The sequence below is a fragment of the Lucilia cuprina genome, chromosome 6 (genome assembly GCF_022045245.1).
Source record: "Lucilia cuprina isolate Lc7/37 chromosome 6, ASM2204524v1, whole genome shotgun sequence".
Classification (NCBI taxonomy): domain Eukaryota; kingdom Metazoa; phylum Arthropoda; class Insecta; order Diptera; family Calliphoridae; genus Lucilia; species Lucilia cuprina.
In genome coordinates, this window is record NC_060954.1 from 35719595 (window position 1) to 35743472 (window position 23878).

At 31.8% G+C, this 23878-nt stretch overlaps 4 protein-coding genes across 5 annotated transcripts; 2 read left to right on the forward strand and 2 right to left on the reverse strand.

Annotated features, from left to right (window-relative positions):
• The first annotated feature begins 969 nt into the window (after nt 1-969).
• Nucleotides 970-7333, forward strand: LOC111689113 (endocuticle structural glycoprotein SgAbd-2). 2 transcript variants are annotated; one of them, XM_046954911.1, is made up of 4 exons: nt 970-1204; nt 4001-4155; nt 4550-4628; nt 6536-7333. In XM_046954911.1, the coding sequence occupies exons 1-4, from the start codon at nt 1202-1204 to the stop codon at nt 6689-6691; spliced, it is 393 nt and encodes a 130-aa protein (XP_046810867.1). In that variant the 5' UTR covers nt 970-1201; the 3' UTR covers nt 6692-7333. The 2 variants fall into 2 exon arrangements, with proteins under 2 accessions (XP_046810867.1, XP_023307389.2); XM_023451621.2 differs by having other exon boundaries at nt 972-1139.
• A 159-nt stretch (nt 7334-7492) lies between these two features.
• On the reverse strand, nt 7493-10138 carry LOC111688708. Its single transcript, XM_023451211.2, has 2 exons — nt 9991-10138; nt 7493-8701 (listed from the first exon to the last, which is right to left on the reverse strand). Exons 1-2 carry the CDS (start codon nt 10024-10026, stop codon nt 7631-7633), a joined length of 1107 nt encoding a protein of 368 aa, XP_023306979.2. The 5' UTR covers nt 10027-10138; the 3' UTR covers nt 7493-7630.
• Nucleotides 10139-15403: 5265 nt separating this feature from the next.
• LOC111688717 (protein FAM98B-like) lies at nt 15404-16006 on the forward strand. The gene has a single exon (XM_023451223.2). The coding sequence runs from the start codon at nt 15647-15649 to the stop codon at nt 15989-15991; it is 345 nt and encodes a 114-aa protein (XP_023306991.1). The 5' UTR covers nt 15404-15646; the 3' UTR covers nt 15992-16006.
• Nucleotides 16007-18924: 2918 nt separating this feature from the next.
• On the reverse strand, nt 18925-19358 carry LOC111688725 (cold shock protein 2-like). The gene has a single exon (XM_023451235.2). It carries the CDS (start codon nt 19293-19295, stop codon nt 18978-18980), a length of 318 nt encoding a protein of 105 aa, XP_023307003.2. The 5' UTR covers nt 19296-19358; the 3' UTR covers nt 18925-18977.
• Between the last annotated feature and the right edge of the window lie 4520 nt (nt 19359-23878).

A 23878-nucleotide genomic window follows, 5' to 3' on the forward strand; every position in this document is an offset into this window, starting at 1 on the left:
CTGCTGCAACAGTTGTAGTTGTTTTTATTTATTTGTTTTTATTTTTTTCTCAAACACAAAGAATCCAAAAACAACAAGAAAATCGTCAACTCACTTGTTGCCTTCACTTGCAATATTACGTATACGACACACTGCTCGTATTATATACGAAACAAAAGATTGAGTAACAATAAAAAACTATTGCATTAAGCTTTAGTTAAATTCTAAAATAGTACTTGTTGTTATTGTTGTTTAATCAAAGCTTTTTATTGTTTTCATTCCAAGTGCATTTGTTCTCTCTCAATAAGCCAGTTTATTGTTTCAATAAAAACTCTCACTTTTTATTTAAAGATGTTGTGTTTCTTGTTGTGTTTGTATACGGATGTTTTTACCAACAATCAGCAGATCAGTTGCATCTTTTCTATTAAGGTGTGTGTGAGAGTGCCAGTATTTGTGTTTGATTGTTAGAAACAATACCCTGCAGTTCATGGTAGCTGGTAGTTCCAAACTAACCCCTGAATAAAGGAATAGTTTTGTGGATAGTTATTTTAACGTCCTATGGGTATTACAGATTATCAAAATTTAAATTTTTTCTTATTTTTATTTTAATACTTAAGAACACTAATGTCACGACAGGCGATTTAAATGGAGATTATTAAGTCAACTGCTTGTCAAATGATAAAAGCAATACAATCAGATTGTTAAATGATGTCATTATCTCTTTTTGAAACTGCTGGGTATTAGTAGGGCTTACTGTTGCACTTATTGTTGTGTTACATTAAATGCACTTGATGTGGCTGCTGTATGGCGTGGTGGTTGTGGTATTGATGTTGTTGTTGTGGTGTTGATGCTGGAAGTTGTTTATAGTGATGGTGCTGCCAAGTTAAATTAAAGAAGAGTCTAAATCTAACGGCTTTAGATTTGCAAAAAGATATTTGTTTTCATTTGAGTTGCAATGGTATAAAAACGTTTGCATTTTCTGAACAAACAACAAATAACATTTGACGAGCCTTCAAACGTAGACGTGTCTCGTTCTCAAAACGCGTGTGTTCTTTAAAACTTATTTCATAAATATTCCAACTAAGGACACCAAACTCCATACTTAATAAACGAAAAGTTTACGTGTTTTGTTGAACAATCCAATAAAAAATATATATAAAGTGAGTTCCTCTAAAAAGGACAATAAAACTAAAAAAAGTTAATATAAAATAAGCAAAAATTAATGGTAAATTAAAAACTATGTGAACAATTTATATAAAAATTGTTAAAAATAAAAGAATTTGAAAGAAAATTCTTTAGAATTTTTTTTAAATATTTGAAAAAAATATGTTCAAATTGAAAAATTTATAGAAAATGCAATACTTTAATTGACTATTAAACGTCATATTAACATTTGACAAAATAAGATTAACATCTACTTAATCTTATGTTTAGTTACTCTGTCATGTTTTTTGTAAGCGGTATTTCAAAAAAACTTTGTTCATATTAATGTTAATTAATTGACTAATAAAAATGTGCGTTTATTATTAATGCAACAAGTTAATGGATTACAGATAATTAAATATCATTCGTAGATTTACCACTGCAAATTGTACCTTTCAAATGCAAACGTCCTGAAAACAAATTGGTTTAATTTAAAGCTAATTGTAATATAAACGTAAGGACATCATTAAATTTTATCCGAAATTGATATAATTTAGGGAGGATATAAATGCCGGTATGATCCTTCACAGCATATTTTCAACAAATCTAACTACTAAAGAATTAGGTCACCCTCATGTTAAACGTAAGAGCTAAAAACGATATTTCCAAGTAAACATTGCGTTGACTACTACGTTTTAAGTTGCATATTCTTCACTCCATGCTTAACATTACAAATGAAAATCGTAATATTTACGAAAACTTCGTGTATAATACGAAATATTATTTTGCGAACTGCTAAACACTGTTCTACTGTACGCAGTTAGAATCATCGTTTCAAAACATTTTAAACATTTTTTGTAGAGTATATATTTTATCATTATATTAAAATGGCAATTCTGGTAAGTGAGCAAATAATTCATAATAACTTTCAAATAGAAGTGTCAATAGTTCATATATATTTTTGTAGTTGGTTAGAAAAAATATCATTTTACTTCAAAAAAGACAACATTTGAAATAGCCTTAAATAAATTGAATTTGATTTTAAAATGTTATCTTTATGAAAGCATTTAAAAATAATTTATCGTTTGTTAAACCTGAAATAAGGAGTAATTAACAACCTGAAATGTTGTGAATTAGTTTTTTTAACCCAGAAAAAAAACAATTTAATAACTTTTCTAGGGTGCTACCTTGTAAGCTTAGAATATGCTCCTTATGGTTAAGGAAGCACGCAAAGGATGATGTCCTTATCAGATATGGGTATATGTCTTCCTATTATCCATAGTGCTGGCAAATAATTATTTGCTTTAAAGGTTTTTAATATCTCTGCAACAAAGTGAAAAATTGCAGAAGAAAGAACAAATTTTTAATTAGTTCAAGCAGTAGCAACCTGCGGTTCAATGCAAAGAATTTTACGCTGGAAATAAGTTCCAAAAAAACGATCACTTATTCGAAAATTATAAAAGGTCTGTTACATACATAAGTCCTTTTAATTGTGGTCAATGGGTTAATGGCTATCAAAGGGTTAATTTCGCTTACAATTGCTCTAATTGTGCCTTTGCTCCTTTTAAGCCTTTAAAGTGTTTAATAATTTTCTAGTGATTAATTTCACACAGAAAAAGTGACGGTTTGAACCAAATGTGCAATGTAACGAAATAAAATTTTATTTTGATTTTTATACCCTACATCACTCAGTGGGTCTGATATTGGGTTTGTGCTGATGTTTGTAACATACAAAAATATTTGTCCTATACCCACCTTAAAGTATAGCAATCGGCTTAAAATCATTTTATGAGTCGATTAAGCCTTTTTTGGCCCTATTGAAAATGGTTAATATCGGCCCATTATTTCGACTAGCCCCCATACAACCGTACCCCCCAAATAGGGCCTTTGGGCTTATAATTAATTTAAATGATCTATTATGTCAACAAAAGTCGAGAAAACTTAGTTTTATAGAACTTTAAATGACACTACCGAATTTTGTAATGATCGGGCTTCATTTAACCCTAGCCCCCATACAAACTCCCCTTCAGAAAATGACTTAAATGTCAAAATTCACTTATAAACACTAATGACACTTTTAAATTCTACATAAGTAATATTGAAGTAGACTTAACTCCCCCTACCAACATTTAAGTATAAGGATAGGGCCATATTTTGCCCTACTCCCCTTTGAGCCCTCTTGTAAAAAATTTCTTTTTTGAAAAAAAAAATAAAATATTCCGAAATAAAGTTAAAAAAAAATCAAATGCTTTAATTTTTTAAATAATCCCCATTTTTAACATACATACTGACTGGTGTAGAGTATCATATGGTCGGCTACGTCCGACTATACATTCATACTTGTTTTATATGAGATCGATTCTATAAAAAAAGTAAAAAATTTTGATTACTTTTTTCTTTTTCACATATTTAAGTTTTTACTTTTTCCTCATTTGATATTTGCACATTTTACTACCAAAGTTGTAAGATCTAACAACCGTGTATACATAGCATAAGTTCTCGCGAGTTTTAGACATTTTCTGCGCATTTTACAGACAACGTTGTAAGATCTGACAACAGCCTTTACATAGTATTTAACAAATGTAATTTCCTATAAAACACTACATGCATTATTTGTACAACTTAGTTAATAAATAAATATTAACTAATTGAAACGTGACATTAAACTGATAACCTTTAGTTCCACAGAAATATTATTTAATACGTACGAAGCACTCAAAAATATATACAAACATTAGTGATGTAAATGTATCTGTTGGAACTAAATACTAAATATTATAAAATTTCAAATTTAATTATAAACATCAATCAAAATATTCGTGTAAATAAAATTTTTATGTAAATGATGATGTTATTTTTTTTGTTCGCACACAAACAGATCATGAAATCCATTGTATTTGCTGCTCTTTGCTGTATGACTGTTGTAACGGCTCAACGTGGTATTCCACCACCACGTGGAAATTCTTTCGATGCCAATGCTGTGATACTTAAACAGGATTTTAATTTGAATCCAGATGGTTCATACAACTACAAGTAAGTAAAGTAATAGTTGATCATTGTTAACACATGTTTAGTAAAAAATTAAAACAAAAAAAATAATATTAATAATATTACAAAATTAACATAAAAACTAAAAATAACGTTTAACTCTAATAAAATAAACGCCCATTTAAGTAAATAAACGAAGAAACACACCTTGGCATCATGAATTTTAGATACATAGGCGAAAAACTCTGTTAAGAAATTACAAAATATTTGGCCTTTTATGAAAACGTTATAACGCCAAATTTTATTCGCATAAATATTAGCATATGGTGTGTTTTAGTTTTGGTTTTACTGGGTCTACAATTTACATAAAATTACTGAGAGCAATCTTAATGTCACTAAACTAATTTAATGATTTTTGTTTTTTTTTTTTGTTTCACAGTTATGAAACTAGCAATGGAATACGTGCTGATGAAGCTGGTTATCTTAAGAATGCGGGCAATCCTCAATTAGAAGCTCAGGTAATTATTATTAGTTTTTTCATCAGTTTTTTTTTTCTTATGGCTAAAAGACCGTAATGTGACCTAAATAGTGTATATGCCAAAGTGTTATTTGCATAATGTAGATAATGAATCAGTTTAAAATTGACATGGGCGGTAATTACAATAAGCTGTTGTTGGCCAAAATGAAAATATACATGGTTTTCAAAATATACTGCATATTTTAAGGCTAAGAAAAATTATGCTGAAGCTTTTATATTGTTGGTGAATGCTTGATAAATGAGGCATACTTTTAGCCCAAAATTCAAGAATGAAGAAATGTTACCAGATTGTTTGTTAAACACGCTTAAAAATAGTTTATTCCATAAACCATACACCAGCATATGGACAAGGCTACAGTTAAGACTGGTATATAGTCATGATTATGGATTGGTATATAGTAAAGACTATAGATTGTTTAATATTGTCAGAACTATGGACTTATAGTCCAAAAAATATGAACAAGTCTATAGTCCAGACTGTAGACTGCTCTATTGTCAAACCTTATAACTATGTATGGACTTATTGTCAAGACTATAGACTTGTCTACAGTCAGTAGTATAGTATAGTTTGGGCTATAGTCAATACTAATGACTATACACGGGACTAATGACTATATAGATTGAGCTACAGTCAAGATTATAGACTGGTATATAGACTGGTCTGTAGTCAGGACTATAAACTGGTCTATAGTCAAGACTATAGACTGGTCTATAGTCAAGACTATAGACTGGTCTATAGTCAAGACTATAGACTGGTCTATAGTCAAGACTATAGACTGGTCTATAGTCAAGACTATAGACTGGTCTATAGTCAAGACTATAGACTGGTCTATAGTCAAGACTATAGACTGGTCTATAGTCAAGACTATAGACTGGTCTATAGTCAAGACTATAGACTGGTCTATAGTCAAGACTATAGACTGGCCTATAGTCAAGTCTATAGACTGGTCTATTCTGCAGTCTTGTATATTATAGACCAGTCTATAGTCTTCGAAATAGATCAGTCTGCAGTCTTGTATATTATAGACCTGTCTATAGTCTTCACTATAGACCAGTCTATAATCTTGATTATAGACCAGTCCAGTTATAGACTGGACTCATTGACTATACACGGGACTATAATCTTGATTATAGACCAGTCCAGTTATAGACTGGTCTATAATCAAGATTATAGACTGGTCTATATTGAAGACTATAGACTGGTCTATAATATACAAGACTGCAGACTGATCTATTTCGAAGACTATAGACTGGTCTATAATATACAAGACTGCAGACTGATCTATTTCGAAGACTATAGACTGGTCTATAGCCAAGACTATAGACTGGTTTATTGTGAAGACTATAGACTTATCTATTGTCAATACTATAGACTGGACTATTTTCAAGAAATTATACTAATCATCAAGGCTATAGAATGGTCTATAGTCTAGAGACTGGTCTATAGTTTTGACTTGAGTCAAGACTATAGAATAATCTATACACAAGATTATAGACTGATCTAAACTCAAGACTGGTCTAAAGTCAAAACTGGTCCATAGTCAAGACTATAGATTGGCCTTTAGTCCACACTTTAGGTTGTTCAATAGTCAAAACTATTGGTTGGTCAATAGTCAAGACTGTAGACTGGTCTTTCGTTAATAAAATAGACTGCTGTATTGTCAAAGCTATTATCTGGGCTGTAAACTATAGGCTTGTTTATAGCCAAACTACGGACTTGTCTATAGTCAAGGCTATAGACCGGCCTATAGTTAAGGTTATGGACTGGTCTATTTTTAAGATTATAGACTTGACAATAGATTATAGATTAGTATATAATTATGACGCTATTCTCTCCTTAAATTCTCTTTAAATTCATTATTATATTATTTTATACAATATCTTCAGGTAATGCAAGGTTCTTACTCTTACACCGGACCTGATGGTGTCGTATATACCATCACCTATATTGCCGATGAGAATGGTTTCCGTGCTGAAGGTGCTCACATTCCAACTCCACCACCAGTAGCTGCTCCCGGTGGTCCCAGAGGTAGATTCTTCTAATAAATACGTTAAAACTTAATGTATTTCTAAAACAGCATAAAAGAAATATTAACAAAGGAAACAGTGTACTTCCAAGCAAAACAAGAGATTAACTAATACACATTATTAAACGGCAAATAGTTGGCAACTATTACAAAATATAAATCATGTGGCAACGCTAATAATAAAACACATTCTTACACATATCAAGCACACCGACACAAGATGAAAGAAAAATCCCAAATACAACTGCACACACATATGGACATGTATACAGCAACACATTCACTTATACATCACAGAGTTGTATTATTCCATAAAATTTGTTAATAATTTTACATTTAAATGAGCCCACATTTACCGTTACCAACTCTTATGATAACCTATACACACTTTACGCTATATTTCCTCCTATACTCCTTTTTGTGTAACCTTTTTAATCCTTTCCATGACAGTAATTCTGAGAGTATAACTCTCTCTCTCTTTCCCTTTTTATGGTATTTATATTTATGTTTTACTTATTCTATACACTCTTCAATGTTTATTGTGATCGTATTTCTTTCTATTCATTTTCATACACTTTGTTTATAACATTTTCATACGTTTTATTATTTTATTTAAGAGAAAAAGAGAAGCTAAATAAATTTAACAATTTATTATCAATTTTTTATGTATAAATATTTCATTTTCTATTTTAGTTGATAAATAAACACAATTTTTATGTAATTTGTTTTGTTAATTAAAAAAATAAAAAATATTGTTTAAATTATTTGTTAAAAGTTTAAAAACTTAAAACCCATGTTAAAACAGCAAATATTGAAATAAGTTTTAATAAGAAATTTGTTTTATTAAGTATGGCAACTACGCAATAAATAAATTGCGCAAAAAACTTACAATAAAATTGTGTTTTATTAAAATTGATTATATTTTAAAAGTATTCGAGTAGTTGCCAGATCAATTCTATTTCGATTTCCTGGTGGAAATGGCACGTTTACAGGGTATAGCACTTGAACGAGGTGTGTTTCCTTGTTTGGGAGAATTTAAGGGTTTAGGGCTATTAGATCGGGAAGAAACGGAAACGATGCCAATGCCAGCTGCAGTTTTATGGCTGAAACCTCCTCCCTCTAATCTAGTATTTAACATTCCTTTGGAGGTTGCAGTTGTAACTGGTGGTGACGTATTTTTTACTCTAGGGCTATTAATTTTAGTTTTTCTTTTTGACTCCTCCTCTTCATAAGCCACATTTTGTTCAAACATAAGCAAGAGATGAATCTTTTTACAATTATTATCTACAAATTTCAAAGCTTTATTTAAGGACTCTATTTTAAAATCTGTCTTTGTTTTGCTATATTGCTCGTGGAATCGGTGTAATTTCCCTATTGAATGTAGACTGCCCGTTACTAGTGATTCAAAAAATTCATATTTTGTACCGATTTTTAAGGCCAAAACTTTATCTCCATCAGCTGTAACAATATCTTCCTCCCTTGGCACTGGTTTAATATGTATGTTCCTCAACTCTGATTTAGCAAAATTTAGACTACGTTTACTTAGAACCTGCATACGTGATTCTGGTGTAAACAAATCTTCCAGTAGATTTATTTTTGTTTTAGATTGACCATATTTATAGTAAGTAAAAATAATGCCCACCAATAAGGAACCTAAAGTCATAATACCCATGAGCGAGTATAGAACTTGCCACAGCATAACATTTGTTTTGGTCTCTGCACCGTAGCGTGGAGCTCTTTCTATATAATCCCTGACAATGTCCAGAAATAATGAGTTACAATCTTGTACGGACAAACGTTTGGGATGTATTCTGATAGGTATGTTTTGTGACAGAAGCTCTGTCGTTCTGTCGGGAAATATAAATTGTTTAACTGTAGTCCAGAAAAATGTTGTTGAGGGTTTTACTTCGGTCAGCAATTCGGTACAGTGTTTTATTGCCTGACGAAACCAAGCTAAACAAATTGTACCTAATTCCAAGTCGGGGTGTAATGATTTGCAAAATTGTTCCATATATGTGTTAGGATACTGGAAAGAAAGTAATGAGTAATAAAATTTAATAACAAATATTTCTAACAGCAAAGGAAAAATTATAGACCAATCATAACAAACGCTAAATAAAAGGGTCATAAATATTATAATGAGTTAAAGGTGATGCAGTCACATAACTATATACAAAAGTAATAGTTGTGCCAAATTTTGATATTGATATTTGATAACGAGAAATTTGTGTCTAAACGATATACGGGATCTTATACGGGAGCTATGACCAATTACGGACGTATTCATACCATTTTTCCTTTTGATTTATAACTTTTTACGGCATGAACCAATTTTATTGATTTTCAATACCAAACTACCTAGGACAATAATGAATATTTTAGGTGAATATCAATCATTTCTATTGCTTCATTTTAACGTAAGCATGTTTTACATTGACAGACGGATGGATAAACACACCGACATAGTTGATTCGACTCAGACTTTCATAAGGACCAAGAATATAATATATAATTTGTTAGGTCTTAGATAACTTATATACATATATAAAAGGCACATGTTCTCAAATCCAAAAGCTGGGATCGCAAAGATAGGCATTACCTCAAAACGTGTGTACAACAGTATGTTAAGCCGAGTTTTGGCGTAATATAAATGCTTATAAAGGAATTAATGGCGATCAAATCATATTCTGAGGGGACTTTGTATATGGCTCAAGTGAGGTCCGTCTTTTACAGGCTTTTATAAAACGTTGTTGTATATATTTTCATAGATATATTAGTATACATGACATAAATATTTAAACAATTTGGGGGCCCAGTTGAAAGGCGGTTAGATGAAAAAATGGATCGATATCAACTAAAAATATATAAGGTCGTCCTTGGTTCAAATGGTAATATGTACACTTAATTTCATTGCATTATCTTCAAATTGGGAAGATTTTATCGAACTATCATGTACATACGGACGGACGGCTGAGCCGATGAAGTAAAAATCCTCGCCACTGAAATTCACTTGAGAGCGGTACACAAAAGTGATAATCCAAAAAATCCATAAATATAAGGCATTCATTTAGAATAATGGTTAATAAGAAAAATTAGTCATTTTTATAAAATCACATCGAAAGAACAGAGAAAATAAAAAAATTCAAACATTTTTAACACACGATGTATATTTGCTTATTTGCACAGAGTATAATATAAAAAATCCCCAACTAATGGATATACATTTGTTGTTAAACGCGCCATAGGTTGCGAAGAAAAAAACCCCAATTTAATTTAAGTTGCCCTCAAGTGCCCTATGTAATCGAATTTACTTACATGTGGTGCTAGAGATGAAGTGGTCTTAAACGACATTGTTTTCTGTATTGATCACTAATGAACAAAGAATATCTTAATCAATAATAAATATAAAATATATTTTTTTAAGTGACAACTGAAAATACTGTTTTTTTCTTTAATATTTTTAGAACAAATATATTATTGAATTGAGAGTAAACAAATAAGAAACTATATTCGAGCGTGATCGAATATATGATAACTTACACCAATTATGAATATATGTAATAAATTGTATTAACTTATCTTGTATTGTATTAACTTATTGCGTCCCATAGCGAGCACAAAAGGACACACAGAAGAACTTAGCTTAAATGGAATCAGGAAATGACTCTGAACCGGTTAAAATGGGTATAGGACTAATATTTTGAGTGTTACAAACCAATAAAATTCTCTCCACTATAGTGTTGTATTGTATAAAAACTGTCATTTTGTAGGACGATTCATATGGGGGCTATAAATAATTGCTGGGATTATGTTTATATAAAAGTTATTTTGCCGAATTTTATCTTGATTATAATAAACACTGGGTTTATTAGAGAATTGTGAACATTCAAGTCATTTTCTGAAGTGGTCTAAAGTCAAATGTGATCCAATTTATATTTATATAAGGCTAAGTTTTATGTCAAAGGCACTTTCGGGGAGTCCCCCGGGGCATGTTTCCTTGATAAAAGACCCTTACCTTGGTGTATTAAAATCACCGGGTAAAGAGGTGCTACCAATACCTCTACTCTGACGGGACAATAAACAAGTGTTGACATTTCCCTCCATAACAAGTACTTGTATCATTTAACATGGGGTCAGAGAACCACATAATCTGGAACTAAGGGTGGCCAGTTGCCCTAAGGACTTTTCCTGACTGGTCAATTGGTTGAGGTTCATTCGGGCTCCACGTAGTGGCTGTGGTTTAAACCTAATTTCGCGGGGAGATAATGTTGGTTTATGGACTGATATATCATATATGTCTGGATTCTCTCGCTTGTGCTTTTGTCATAACAGATGTCACTGGGTGATGTTATAGAGCAACCTCTACTGAATTCTTAAACCCATTGAGTATCTCTGACTCCTCGCTTGGTGGGGCCAGTAAAGGTTGGGGAATTTTCTGGTTGACACTTGGTAGTTTCCGTAGATCATTCCTTATGGTCTAAGAGTGAAACTGATGTTATTTGATGAACGATAGGGAAAGTCTCCTCTGCCAGACAGGAGACTAGTACTAATTTAGTATACCTCTTACGTCAGGCAAGTTCTCAGGTGATGTTTTTATATTATGTTGCCCTTTCAACGGAATCCATATTGTTTCATGCTATTCGATTTATGATTAAAGCACTCCAGTCAACTTGTCGGGGCATGTTTTGAATTGACTTTGGAAATTTCTACATCCTTTGTCACATTATATCGACATAAAGAGGGATCCTGATTTAATGGCTCGGTATTTCGGACTACCAAATACGTCCTAGGTACTGTTGCCAATTGCATTCTTGAAAATGCAATCTCTCATGGCATCAAAAAGGTCTGTATATCTGAAGGATTGATTTCATCTGATGTTGGGTTCGCCCCTGCTCTTAACTTTAGACCAGTGATTGGTTATGCTTTCGGGGTTGGGGTATGACAGGCAGTATGGGATCAACCCATCATGCCATTACTATGGCCAGAAATTTGATAGCTTAAGTACTTCAGCAAAGTGTTTGTACATGGACTTGTACAAAGATTGCCACCTAAGTTTTTCATAGAAGGATAAACGTTCTCAAGACTACCCAGTGAATAAAGACAGTCATCAAGACTGGTGTTCACGTTAACCACTTGGACATTCTTAACTAAGAAAGTGATTCTGAGTATTACAAACAGCAGCACAAACACATAAAGCCCTTCCCACAATTGTGGTATAGGGTATACGAGTTTTGGAACATTGTTTATAATTAGGAAATAAATAAGATGGAGTATAAAATTATTAAAATTCAATAAAGAATTTAAAGATTTTTTGGATGACCAGTGTTCTATTTAAATTACTATAGAATTACACAATATGTGTCATATTCGTTTCACAATAATTTGCACCAGAAATCGATAAATTCATAATTGTATAAAATAACTAAAAGAAACTCTGTTTTTTTTATAAAAAATGATAACAAAGATCAAATAAAAATGATATTTAAAAATCTGTCTAGATTCGGTTATGAAAAAAGCCAATTAAAAATATTGCCGAAAATAAAAGTTATAAAAACTGTATTACTTGCACTTTTTTTTGAAATAAACAACAACAATTTTTTTCTAAAATTTTTTTATCATAAAGTTTTTTTATTTTAATTAAAATCCTATAAAACATCGTAATTTTTGGCAAACAATATATAGTGAGCAATTCTAGTTCAAAGTAATAACATCATATTGTAATTCGGTTACAAAGTAAAACCAAAACAATTAAATATCATCGTCATGAAACTGTTTATAGCAATTTAATAATGTCTTATCAACTGTTTATAATGAACTGAAAAAAATATTAAACATTAAGCTATAGTTATTGTTAATTTTTTATAATCACTTGAGTGATTTTTCTGAATGAAAGCTTTTTATGTGTTTATTTTTAAATATTTTTTTAATGCGATCGGTGTATGCATGTGTGTTTGTGTGCAAAGATAGAATACCAAGCAATTTAACATAGCCGAGGTGTCCTAATTTGAGGACCCCCCGCCGGGCCCCTGGTTGGCCTATAAGGTCCAAATTCAAAACCTAAACTCGACAACACCTCCTCTTTTGTGCATACCAAATTTCATTAAAATCGGATTAACCGTTTAGAAGTTACCGAATTATTTCCCTCTTTTTTTTTTCCTATACCATTGTGCAGCAGTTCAACAATGATTCAATGCATCCAAAAAATACATTGATTTTCACTATATGTATAACCACCTGTTTGGCTCTAATTCGTCTTTCGCAACGGATTCACTCTTTGTAAACGAGGCTCCCCTTTTTTAGAGAGAAAGTGGACACTTAGGAAAAAAACTTAAGCTTTATGAGAGTCTCTTCTATGGGGTCACGATTGACTTCGTCAATCGTGGGATGTTCAGAATTGTCCGAACATACTGCTGGGTATATACACACATAGGGCATTCATTTATTATATTGACACTAATTGAAGAAATATATATATCTTTCGGCTGACAAAATTGGTTACTTTTGGGAATATTACTTAGTTTACACGTGTTTACTAAAATGATTTATATTGTCTTGTTTTTTGGTGATTGTATTACAAAGCAAAAAAGGCAAGCAATTAAGCAAGTATTTCTCTGTTGTATATAATATCGCATAAACGGTTATGTCCGATCATACATTAAGCTACATAATTTTTAGAAATTCCCATTTATATGACAGATAAAAGAAGTAAGAGTGTTATATTCGGCAATGCCGAATCTTATATACCCACTATCAAACATCGTTTGAGTCGAATGAAACTTATGTCGGATTTCATCTATAAGCGTTAAAGTAATTTTCTGCAGGGAACCTTATAATGGGGGACAGGATCAATTATGGGTCGATCCTCATAAAATTTGGTAGACAGAATTTGGTTCGTATTAAATCTATTTGTGTGGAATTTCATCGCTATGTAATTTTAAGCCATTAATGAACGTTGCAGTGATTTTCTAAAGGAAACCTTATGTGAGGGGTAGGGTCAATCATGGACCGATCCTCATAAATTTTTTTTGAGTAGATTTTAACTCGTATGAAACTTACTTATGTCGAATTTCATCTTTATACTAGTATTTTTAAGCCAGTAATGAGTGTTAAAGTAATTTTCTCAATCAATTATGGACCGATCCTTTTAAAATTTTGCATAGTGATTTTGGATCATAAGAAACTTAGCTACATTCGTATTTTTAATCAAGTTATGACTGTTAAAGCTGCTTTTCGAGGGCCCACTTGTATGGGAGCTACCCGAAAACGTGAACCGATATTGCCCATTTTCAATACCAAACAAACCTTACATATAAGAAATATTTATGTGGAATTTCAACCCTCTAGCTCTTTCCATTTGGACTCTATCGTGCTTGCAACAGACAGACGGACAGAAATGGCTAGATCGTATTAGTATTTAATGAGGAGCCAGAATATATATATGCTTTGTGGGTCTATGACCAATATTTCGATATGTTACAAACGGAATGTCAATATACCTTTTTTGATGATGGGTATAAAAATGGGAGTGTACTGAGTTTATTATTCCATTTATAACACAACGAAATATTGGTCCTAGGCAATGGTCCGTCGTCTGTTGTAATTACGATGGATGTTGCCTATTGCTAATGTTTATTTGACATTAAAAATGAACAATATCGATCCATGATTTCTCTTAGCCCCAATTCAAGTGGACCCTCGATTAAGCCATAAATAATTAATTATATAGCAACCGTGATAAAATTTTCCATTATTTAGTTGTATGCATGCAAAAATTATATTGTAATGTATGGAGATACTTCAGAAAATCAATTTAACGCTCATAACCGGCTTAATAGAACCTGTATAGTTAGCAAGTTTAATAAGTTGCTAGAAAATTCATTCTAACAAATTTTATGAGGATTGGATTATAATTGACCATTATCTTCTTTATAATGACCACTTGAGAAACTAGAATAAAAGTAGCTGCAAGTAAAAATAGTTTTACTGTTATATTAGGAGTATTTTTTTCATAAAAAGAAGCGCACAACAGGCCCGATAGTGGCCTAGATTTATATTTATATATACCTCTTATCAACCTAACCTATAAAAGTGGTATTGAGATCATTATTTTTATATCCTTCACATTCGTGAGAAGGATGTATATACCCTTTCTGTATGTTTAAAGCACGAAATGATTTGACACTACTATTACCTATAGTTAATGTTTGTTTGGTATTGGAAATGGTCAATACCGGTCCATGATTACGCATAGCCCCAGTACAGGTTAAACCACCGGAAAACATTTCTAACAGTTATAACTGATTTGAAATATGAAATTTCACATAAACAAGTCTTAAATCTCTTTACAAAATTTTATGTGGATCGATTTATAATAGATCCCAAAATGAGCCAAAATCTCTCTACTAACTTTTATGAATATCGGTCTATCCTACCCCCATTTAAAGCCCCTTTCCGTTTTTGCAATGATTTGATGGTAGGCATATAGAATTCGGCATGGTCGAATAAAACACTTTTACCTGTTTTAAATCCATTTAACAAACATTTTTAAAATTTAGAAATTAAGTTTTGAAGTAATTAGTTTATGCTTAATATATACAAATGTTTTTTTATTGTAAGTAACAACTTGAAATTTAAACAAAACGTATACCTTTTAATTTTTTTTTATCAAAAAGGATTTTTTTATATTAAATTACAGATATGCATACAACTTTGAATCAAATAAATAAACGAAACAAATCAAATCAAGGCACCTTACACAAATTACTTTTAAATAATTAAAAAAATAATAAAATAAATAATAAATATTAATTACGTTGCAATTATTATATTATTTGAAACTTCTGCCCTGATAAAATTGGAAACATATAAAAAGGCTTTAATATCCACCAAAAAATGCAGTACAGGTTTGCTTTTCAACGTAAGAACACATCAGAAGTGAAAAAGATTCATATTTTCAATAATTACGTGTAACATGCGTCTTTTGTTGCTTTTGGCCCTGTTGGGCTTCGTTGTGGCAATAACGGCCATACCAGCTTCTTTGGAGTATTTAGAACGACCAACCACTTTATTGGATGTCGCCGATGCTGGAGACTTATATTCTAATAGTGCCGATCGTTTTGCTCGACACTGGGGAGGAGGTGGCTGGGGCGGACGAGGAGGTTGGGGTGGAGGTGGCTGGGGTGGACGAGGAGGTTGGGGTGGAGGCGGCTGGGGTGGACGTGGCGGTTGGGGAGGTGGTGGCTGGGGTGGTCGTGGTGGTTGGGGAGGTGGCGGATGGGGTGGACGAGGTGGTTGGGGAGGTGGCGGCTGGGGCTAAAACTTTATCCATTTTTGTTATCGTTTTTCTTCGAATATAAATATTTTATTTTGCGAATATAATAAAGTACATACATGTATGTTTTATTCCTGACTAAATTTGTTTGTGTTATCATTTATTCTTCATTCACTCTTTTATTCATTCAATCCCAAATTAAGAATCTCCATACACAATTTCAGCTGCGAATTACATAAGCAGTTCTTATTTCAGTTTGAATTACCTACGAATTACGAATGAATTAGTGTCATTTCTAATATTTGTCGAGTATACATATATCATAAACAACTTTATTTTCATTTATTGGAGACAACAAAATAGAATAGAAATTATATGACTTAATGCTGTTAAGCGAAAGCAAAATTCAGTAGGAATCCGTTGCAACATTGAGAAAAAACGGCCTGGGATTTTTTATTAAAGACCAAAAAACTGAAATAAACCCCCTTTTACCGTATCATAGCACAAGTTTCCAGGCAGAAATCCGAGCAATAACGGAATGTGTAAATTTAAAAGGAAAATTTATGACGCCCATAGGTTATAGAATTATTTCTAAGACCGTATTGGATTGTAAAAAAGTTCTCTTCCAGAGCTTTAAAGGACAGAGAGCTCGAGGTAGTTAACCTGACGATTGCAAAACCATTAGACTTAGGTTAGGTTACGTGGGTTGCTCACTAGCAAGCGAGTTCACTCGGTGGCCTTGTGGCTCATTGTGATGCCCTTAGAATTGCCATTCCCTAGCGATGAGAAAATGGTTACCCTCCCTAATTTCGTTGACTACTTGCTTCGTTCGGTCTCCATATAAACCAGCCGGTGCTTTTAATAAAACCGATCATGTTATTCAGTGACGTATCTCTGAGACAGTCTAGATTATGGAAAAGAGCTCTACCCAGGTCTGTACTCTTGTAAGACTGGACAGTAACATAGAAAGTGTTGTATCGATTCCACTTCCTCTTCGTCTAAGCAGCTTCTACAGTGGCTATGATTTGGGTAGCCCATACGTTCTGACATATGTCCATTCATACAGTGCCTAGTAATTATACCAGTTAGAAGCCTAATCGAGATAAGAGAGTCCTAGTCCAATCCATTAGACTCAACTAAAGCTTAAAATATGGTTAAGAGTATAAAATAATGCCTCTTGGAATATTGGACGTGCAGATTCAAATGAATGTAGAACAAGTGATAAGGATAATGAAACTTTGGTGCACTTTCTTTGCCTCTGTCAAGCATTCGTCGAAGTTAAATCCAAGTATTTTGGAAATTATATTTTTCCGGAAATAACATTCCTAACTAACAATGATTGGTATTAATTTACTGCGATAGAAATAATACTGTAAAAAATTTCATTTAATAATTCGAGGCCTTTGCGGAAAGATCCATAAAGAAAGAAGTAAGAAATTATAGTCGGAATAGGCCGACGCCTTTTACAAAAACAAAGTGTAATTTAGTTTTCATAGTAAAGGATTTGAGTTGAATTGTATCTTGCCTCAGATATACTTACTTAGGCCATTTATTGTTGAATAATATTGCAGACATTTAAGACAAAGGGACTTTTTATAGGGTCTACGGTCAAATGAGGCCATATAATTACATAGTTCATGAGGGTCATTATGGCTTGTGTAGAACTATTCATGATGACCCAATTTGGTATAGTGTAAATTACACGATGTTCAATATTACATGATATAGAACATTTTGCAACTTTTTGTCGAGATACGAGTATATTAAACATAATTATATGCTACACCACTTTAGTAGAGAGGGTATATTGGGTTTGTGCTAATGTTTGTAACGCACAATAATATACCCACCTTAAAGTAAATCAATCGACTTTTCTGTGTCGATTTTGCTATGGCCGTCCGTCTGTCAGTTTGTTAGTCCATGTAAAATTTGTAATCAAACTACAGGTCGCAATTTTTTAAATAACACAATAAAATTTGGTACATGATCTTCTATTATCCCACGGACTAAGCCTGGGATAATAGAAATCGTTAACATCGGTGCATTTTTTTACCTACCCCCATATAACTGAACCTGCCGAATAGGGCTTGTAAGTTTATAATTATGTTTAATATACTCGTATATCGACAAAAAGCTGCAAACAGGTGTAGGGTATTATGTGATAGTTGTATGGGCGCTTGGTAAAATAATGGACCGATGTTAACAATTTCTAATAGGCTTTGTCTATGCTACCATAGGAGATCATGTGCCAAATTTGATTGAATTATCTCTAAAATTGCGAACTGTAGTTTGATTACAATGTTTACAAGCCCTATTCGGGAGTTCCGTTGTATGGGGGCTAGGTCTTGACCATTTTCAATAGGCTTCGTCCCTGGGACAACAGAAGATCATGTACCAAATTTCATTGAATTATTTTCAAAATTGCAAACTTGTTTGATAACAAGGCTTACATGAACAGACGGAAATAGCTAAATCGACTCAGAAATGATTCTGATCCGATTTGAATACTTTAAGGTGGGTATAGGAACAATATTATTATGCGTTACAAGCATCAGTACAAATCCAATATACTCCCTCCACTAAATTGGTGTAGGGTATAAAAAGAGAATCACGAAGAATTCATAGACATTACACTTGTTTAAGTTCTGAAATTTAAAAAATTAGAGATTCCATAGCAAAACCATTACAAATGTGAACAAACTTTTCACTAAAACTAGTTTCATAAAATCCAAAAGTTTTAAAAATTCCACACCAAAAATAACATAAGATTCCCAAAACGAAATTATAGAAGCACTGTAATCACTCAGATAATCATTAATATAAACTTTTATTGTTTATATTGCTGAGATGACATTAGATGTAAAATATTTTTGATAAAATTTTAAGACAAAACAAGTGGATTAACAAAATCACTTTTCTAGTTGTCTCGATCTGATGTAGCATATTAAATAAATAACAAAATAATACGATTTTATCAACATATACTTTTTTTATTTATTTCACACAAAAAATGTTATATTTAAATAATATCTTATCCGTAATATCCGCCGTATCCTCCATAACCAAGGCCACCATATCCGCCATAACCTCCATAACCACCATATCCGCCATAACCTCCGTAACCACCATATCCGCCATAACCGCCATAACCATGATGACGAGCTATACGAATGTGTTCAGTATTGTCAGCTTTGATGTGTTCAGGCTTGTCTGCATGAATTTGTCCATTATTATCATTATGAGCAGAGGCTTCAATGCCCAATAATGATTTCAAATTCTTACTGTCAATGGGCGAACCAAAGCAAATGGCCAACGAGCACAGGACTAAAACCGCTATGAACAGTTTCATGACGATAATATTTGTTTTTTTACTTTGTAAACGAATTACTAAACGATGTTATTACTTTTAGCTAGAGATGAGCACTATAGATTGTTTACAAAAAATTACGATGTTTTATAGGACTGAGATTTAAAGTTAAAATTAATATGTATATAGTATATCATGCTAAAAGTTCTTAACCAAAATCTAACAAAAAATTGTTATTGTTACAATACGTGTTTATTTTAAAACAAGTGCAAACAATACAGTTCATGCACCTTTTATAAACTTGATATAATTTAAATATTGTCTATAAAATATATTTAAGTGTGTCATCTCCAATGGATGATTAATTGATGGTAAAATTTAAACAGGATATAGAAAAAGTAGAATATACATATCAATAATTTTCCGAAGATCTTCAAGTTTGAGTGGAACTATTAATTGATTTTTAGACATATCTTTATACCTCGTTAGCTTCCTAATAAATACATTCATATCAAGTGAACCAACTCAAAAAATGGATTTGGATAAAATTTTTAAATTTTTTGGATATTACGGGAGACAAAAGTTTTTAGCTCAATCGGTCAAGAACTGACAGACTTAGAATGAGTCATATTTGACATTTTGGTCATACAGGCTACTATTTAAATGAGTGTAGCTCACCTTTTAGGCCTAGGAAAAATTACCCGAAGGAGTTTAGATAGCAATTTTTCACCTCTTTGGATAATTTTTGCTAGGACCAATAAGTGAAAATTTTAAAATTTTATTCGGAAACAGTAAGCTATCTCTACTCATTGGACCAATAAATGAAAAGTGACACTTTTTAGTATAAAATCCTATATTACCAAAATAACCCACTATGTCCAGTGGATTCTAACATTTAAAGCTGTGTATGGTGACTAGGGTAGAAGGGGGACCATAGCCACTTTTTTTGAGACGGACTCAAATCAAAACTGTAATATATATTTTTAATTTTTTTCTTGGTTCGGATACTTAGATATGTTGGCTTTAGTTTTATTCTTTTTGATCTTTCCTAAGTCATTTTAATGTACATAATTAAAAAATTTTCGCATTGATCAAAAACGGTAAAACGCCCCACCCATGGGTTAAATACGCCAGGGGATGGGGTAGATTTGTCATTAGTAAAATAAAACAAAAAATTACAAAAATAAAACCATATTTTGCTGTTTTACACTTTAATTCATGGAACAATGTATAATAAACAAGATATTTGTTGTTTATTTAACATAACAAAAAAGTTAAAACAAATTATTACTGATTTTTTCTAATTTTAACCAAATTTTTGGAGAATATGCATTGTGCGGGTGTGTGGGTTTTAGTATAAATTTTTTTTCGGGCTTCAAATTATGTTATCGACATTATTGACATTCTATCACCAACCAATATATTTTTTCTATCACAAAAAATTAAAAAGTTAGCACAAAAAATACACTCAGTAAAGTATTTTTGCAGACCTTTAAAAAACAATTAATCACGTCTGCCTCCCCTAATGCGTAAAGTAAAACTTTCTAGGATGATAGATAATCGATAAATGAAAACAAAATTTGATAATGTGAGATAATCGATAACTCGGTTTACAAATTATTCCCTTTGACAGATGTGCCCCAATGGCAATGATCCCCTTCCTACTCTACTTTATAGTACTAACCTTGGTGCAAATTTCATACATCGAATGAGAAAAAAACATTTTTCGGATCGGTCAATAATTAGGCATAGCTTCCATATAAGGCCCACTTCCGATAACCACGTAAATTCATATATATCATTACTAAACGTAGATATCAGCATAAAATTCCTCAATAACGCCTAGACGGCTCTACCGATATCCTTGAAATTTAGAACGTAGATAGATTTAAGTCTGGAAGTATACCCACCATATTGTTTTTGTCATTCCTTTTGTAACACATTGAAAAATTCGTCTAAGACCCATACAAGTATATATATTCTGGGTTCTTATTAGATTCTAAGACGATTTAGCCATGTCCGTCTATCTGTTGAAAACACGATAGAGTCCGAATGGAAGTGGAGAGCGAGCTGAAATTTTGTATAAATACTTATAGTTGATGCAATTTGTTTGTTATTTAAAATGGACATTATCGGTCCACGATTTCCCCTAGCCCCCATATAAGGCCCCCTTTAGAAAATGACTTTATCGCCCATATCTGTCTAACAGAAGCATCAATAGCGGTGTAATTCAGCACAAACATATTTCATGGGGACATAAATCTCTTCGCAGAATCTTATAAGGATCGGCCAATTATTGACCCTACCCCCCATATAAGACCCCCTTCAGACAATGACTTTATCGCCCATATCTGGCTAACAGAAGCATCAATAGCAGTGAAATTCGGCACAAACATGTTTTATGGGAAATAAATCTCTTCATAGAATTTTATAAGGATCGGTCCATAAATGACCCTACCCCCCAATGACTTTAACTCTCATTACTGACTCAAAAAGCGGTAAAATTCTACATAAACAAGTTTCGTGCTAGCAAAAAGCTCAATCCTTATTGAAAGTGGACAATATCGGTCCACGTTTTTGCCTAGCCTTCATATGAGGTCCCCTTCAGAAAATAACTTCATCGTTCATAACTGGCTTAGAGATGCATCTATAGCGGTGAAATTTGCCACAAACATGTTTTATATGAATTAAAATATCTTCGTAAAATTTTATAAAAATCTGTTTATAATTTGCCCTATGCCCCATATAAGGCCCCCTTCAGAAAATGACTTTAATGCTCATATCTGACCTTAAGAAACATATATATATATATATATATATATATATATAATATATATATATATATATATATATATATTATATATATATAATATATATATATATATATATATATATATATATATATATATATATATATATATATATATATTATATATATATATTATATATATATATTATATATATATATATATATATATATATATATATATATATATATATATATATATATATATATATATATATATATATATATATATATATATATATAGAAATAGCATTAAAATTCGGCATAGAAAAGCTTTATAGGAACTAAAGTGATTTTCCATAATTATCCGTACCCCCATATACGATCCCCTTCAGAAAATGACTTTAAGGCTTATTACTGACTCAAAAAATTTGAGTATACCAGTAAAATTCTACATAAACAAGTTTTGTGTGAGCTAAATGCTCTTTGTAAAATTTTATAAGGATCGGTCCTTAATTAACCCTATCCCCCTTGTAAAGCCCCCTTAAAAAATTACCTTAAAGCAAGCTTAAAACTGCTAGAACAACTACCAAATAATACATAAACAAGTTTTGTACTAACCAAAAACTCTTTTTCAAATATAAAGGAAATCGGTCTATAACTGACTCATAACTTACTGGTGAAATTTCTCATAAAAATGTTTGTATGTGCCCCTATTAAGGTTACCACCTTATTAAAGGCCCTCTTCCAAATATTTCTCCGATGTTCATATTAATATTGACATATGATTCAACATAGATCGATAATATCAAAATTTATTAATAAGAATGATTTGATGGTGGGTATTTAAGATTCGGCATGGCCGAATATAACACTCTTACTTGTTATTTATTGCTAATATTTCTAGCATAAGCTTTATAATGAAGTTAGGATCAAATATTGGCTTTCCCTCATTAAATTTGAGGAAGTGATTTATAAAAGTTATGCTAAACTGAATCGCAATACATATGGTTATAAGTTAATTATAAAACTTTATATATTAATATAACATGAATTTTATAACTATAGAACCTTATTTGACCCTAGTCCCCATAAAAAGCCCCTTCAAAATTTGACTTAAATGTACACAATTTTATTTAACAAAAAATGGCTTAAGTAAAAGTATATTTAAATCTAAATGTTTTAATATGAAAACTCAATCACATTTTATATTTGTAACAGGTGTAGGGTATTTTATGGTCAGCCACGCCCGGCTAAAATTTCTTACTTATTTATATCTATAAAAGTTGGAGAAGATTCCAGTATTTTGAAGAGAGTTATTAACGTTAAATACAAATCACTACATCAGTAATAATGCTGATAACAATAACATATAGCATATGTCATATAGTAGTATATAGGCGAAACTGACTGTCAAGGACCTAAGTCCCCTGTCAAAGACCTAACTGGTGAGAAAGTATTAGTAGAAGCACAATACCCACCATCAAAAAAATCGTTCAGTCATTCCGATTGCAACACATTTGAATATTGCTTATAGACTCATATAAGTATATATATGTATACTAGCCATGTCCGTCCGTCTCTCTGTTGACAGTATAATCGAGTTTGAACAGATAGAGCAAAATATTTCCTATAGGTAAGGTTTGTGTGGTCCATTGAAAATGGGCTATATTATCCACGTTTTTACATAGCCCCCATGGAAGTGGACATCGAAAAACAGCTGAAAATCTCTCTAAACTGCAAGTAAAGCTATGACATTATATAGGCCAAAAAATACATATATATTCTCTGTTGGGTCTCAGTTGAATATAGATTGATGTTACACACAAGTAAATTTTTTTTCAATATTTCTGCTTTAATTTCAAATATTTTTCATATT

Bases quoted from the DNA above. Each gene is read 5' to 3' on its own strand.
- LOC111689113 (XM_046954911.1), top strand. The intron at 4,156-4,549 runs GTAAGTAAAGTA...TTTGTTTCACAG, and splicing joins GATGGTTCATACAACTACAA to TTATGAAACTAGCAATGGAA. The intron at 4,629-6,535 runs GTAATTATTATT...CAATATCTTCAG, and splicing joins ATCCTCAATTAGAAGCTCAG to GTAATGCAAGGTTCTTACTC.
- LOC111688708 (XM_023451211.2), bottom strand. From the start codon at position 10,026: ATGTCGTTTAAGACCACTTCATCTCTAGCACCACAT. The intron at 8,702-9,990 runs GTAAGTAAATTC...CTTTCTTTCCAG, and splicing joins CTTCATCTCTAGCACCACAT to TATCCTAACACATATATGGA.
- LOC111688717 (XM_023451223.2), top strand. From the start codon at position 15,647: ATGCGTCTTTTGTTGCTTTTGGCCCTGTTGGGCTTCGTTGTGGCAATA.
- LOC111688725 (XM_023451235.2), bottom strand. From the start codon at position 19,295: ATGAAACTGTTCATAGCGGTTTTAGTCCTGTGCTCGTTGGCCATTTGC.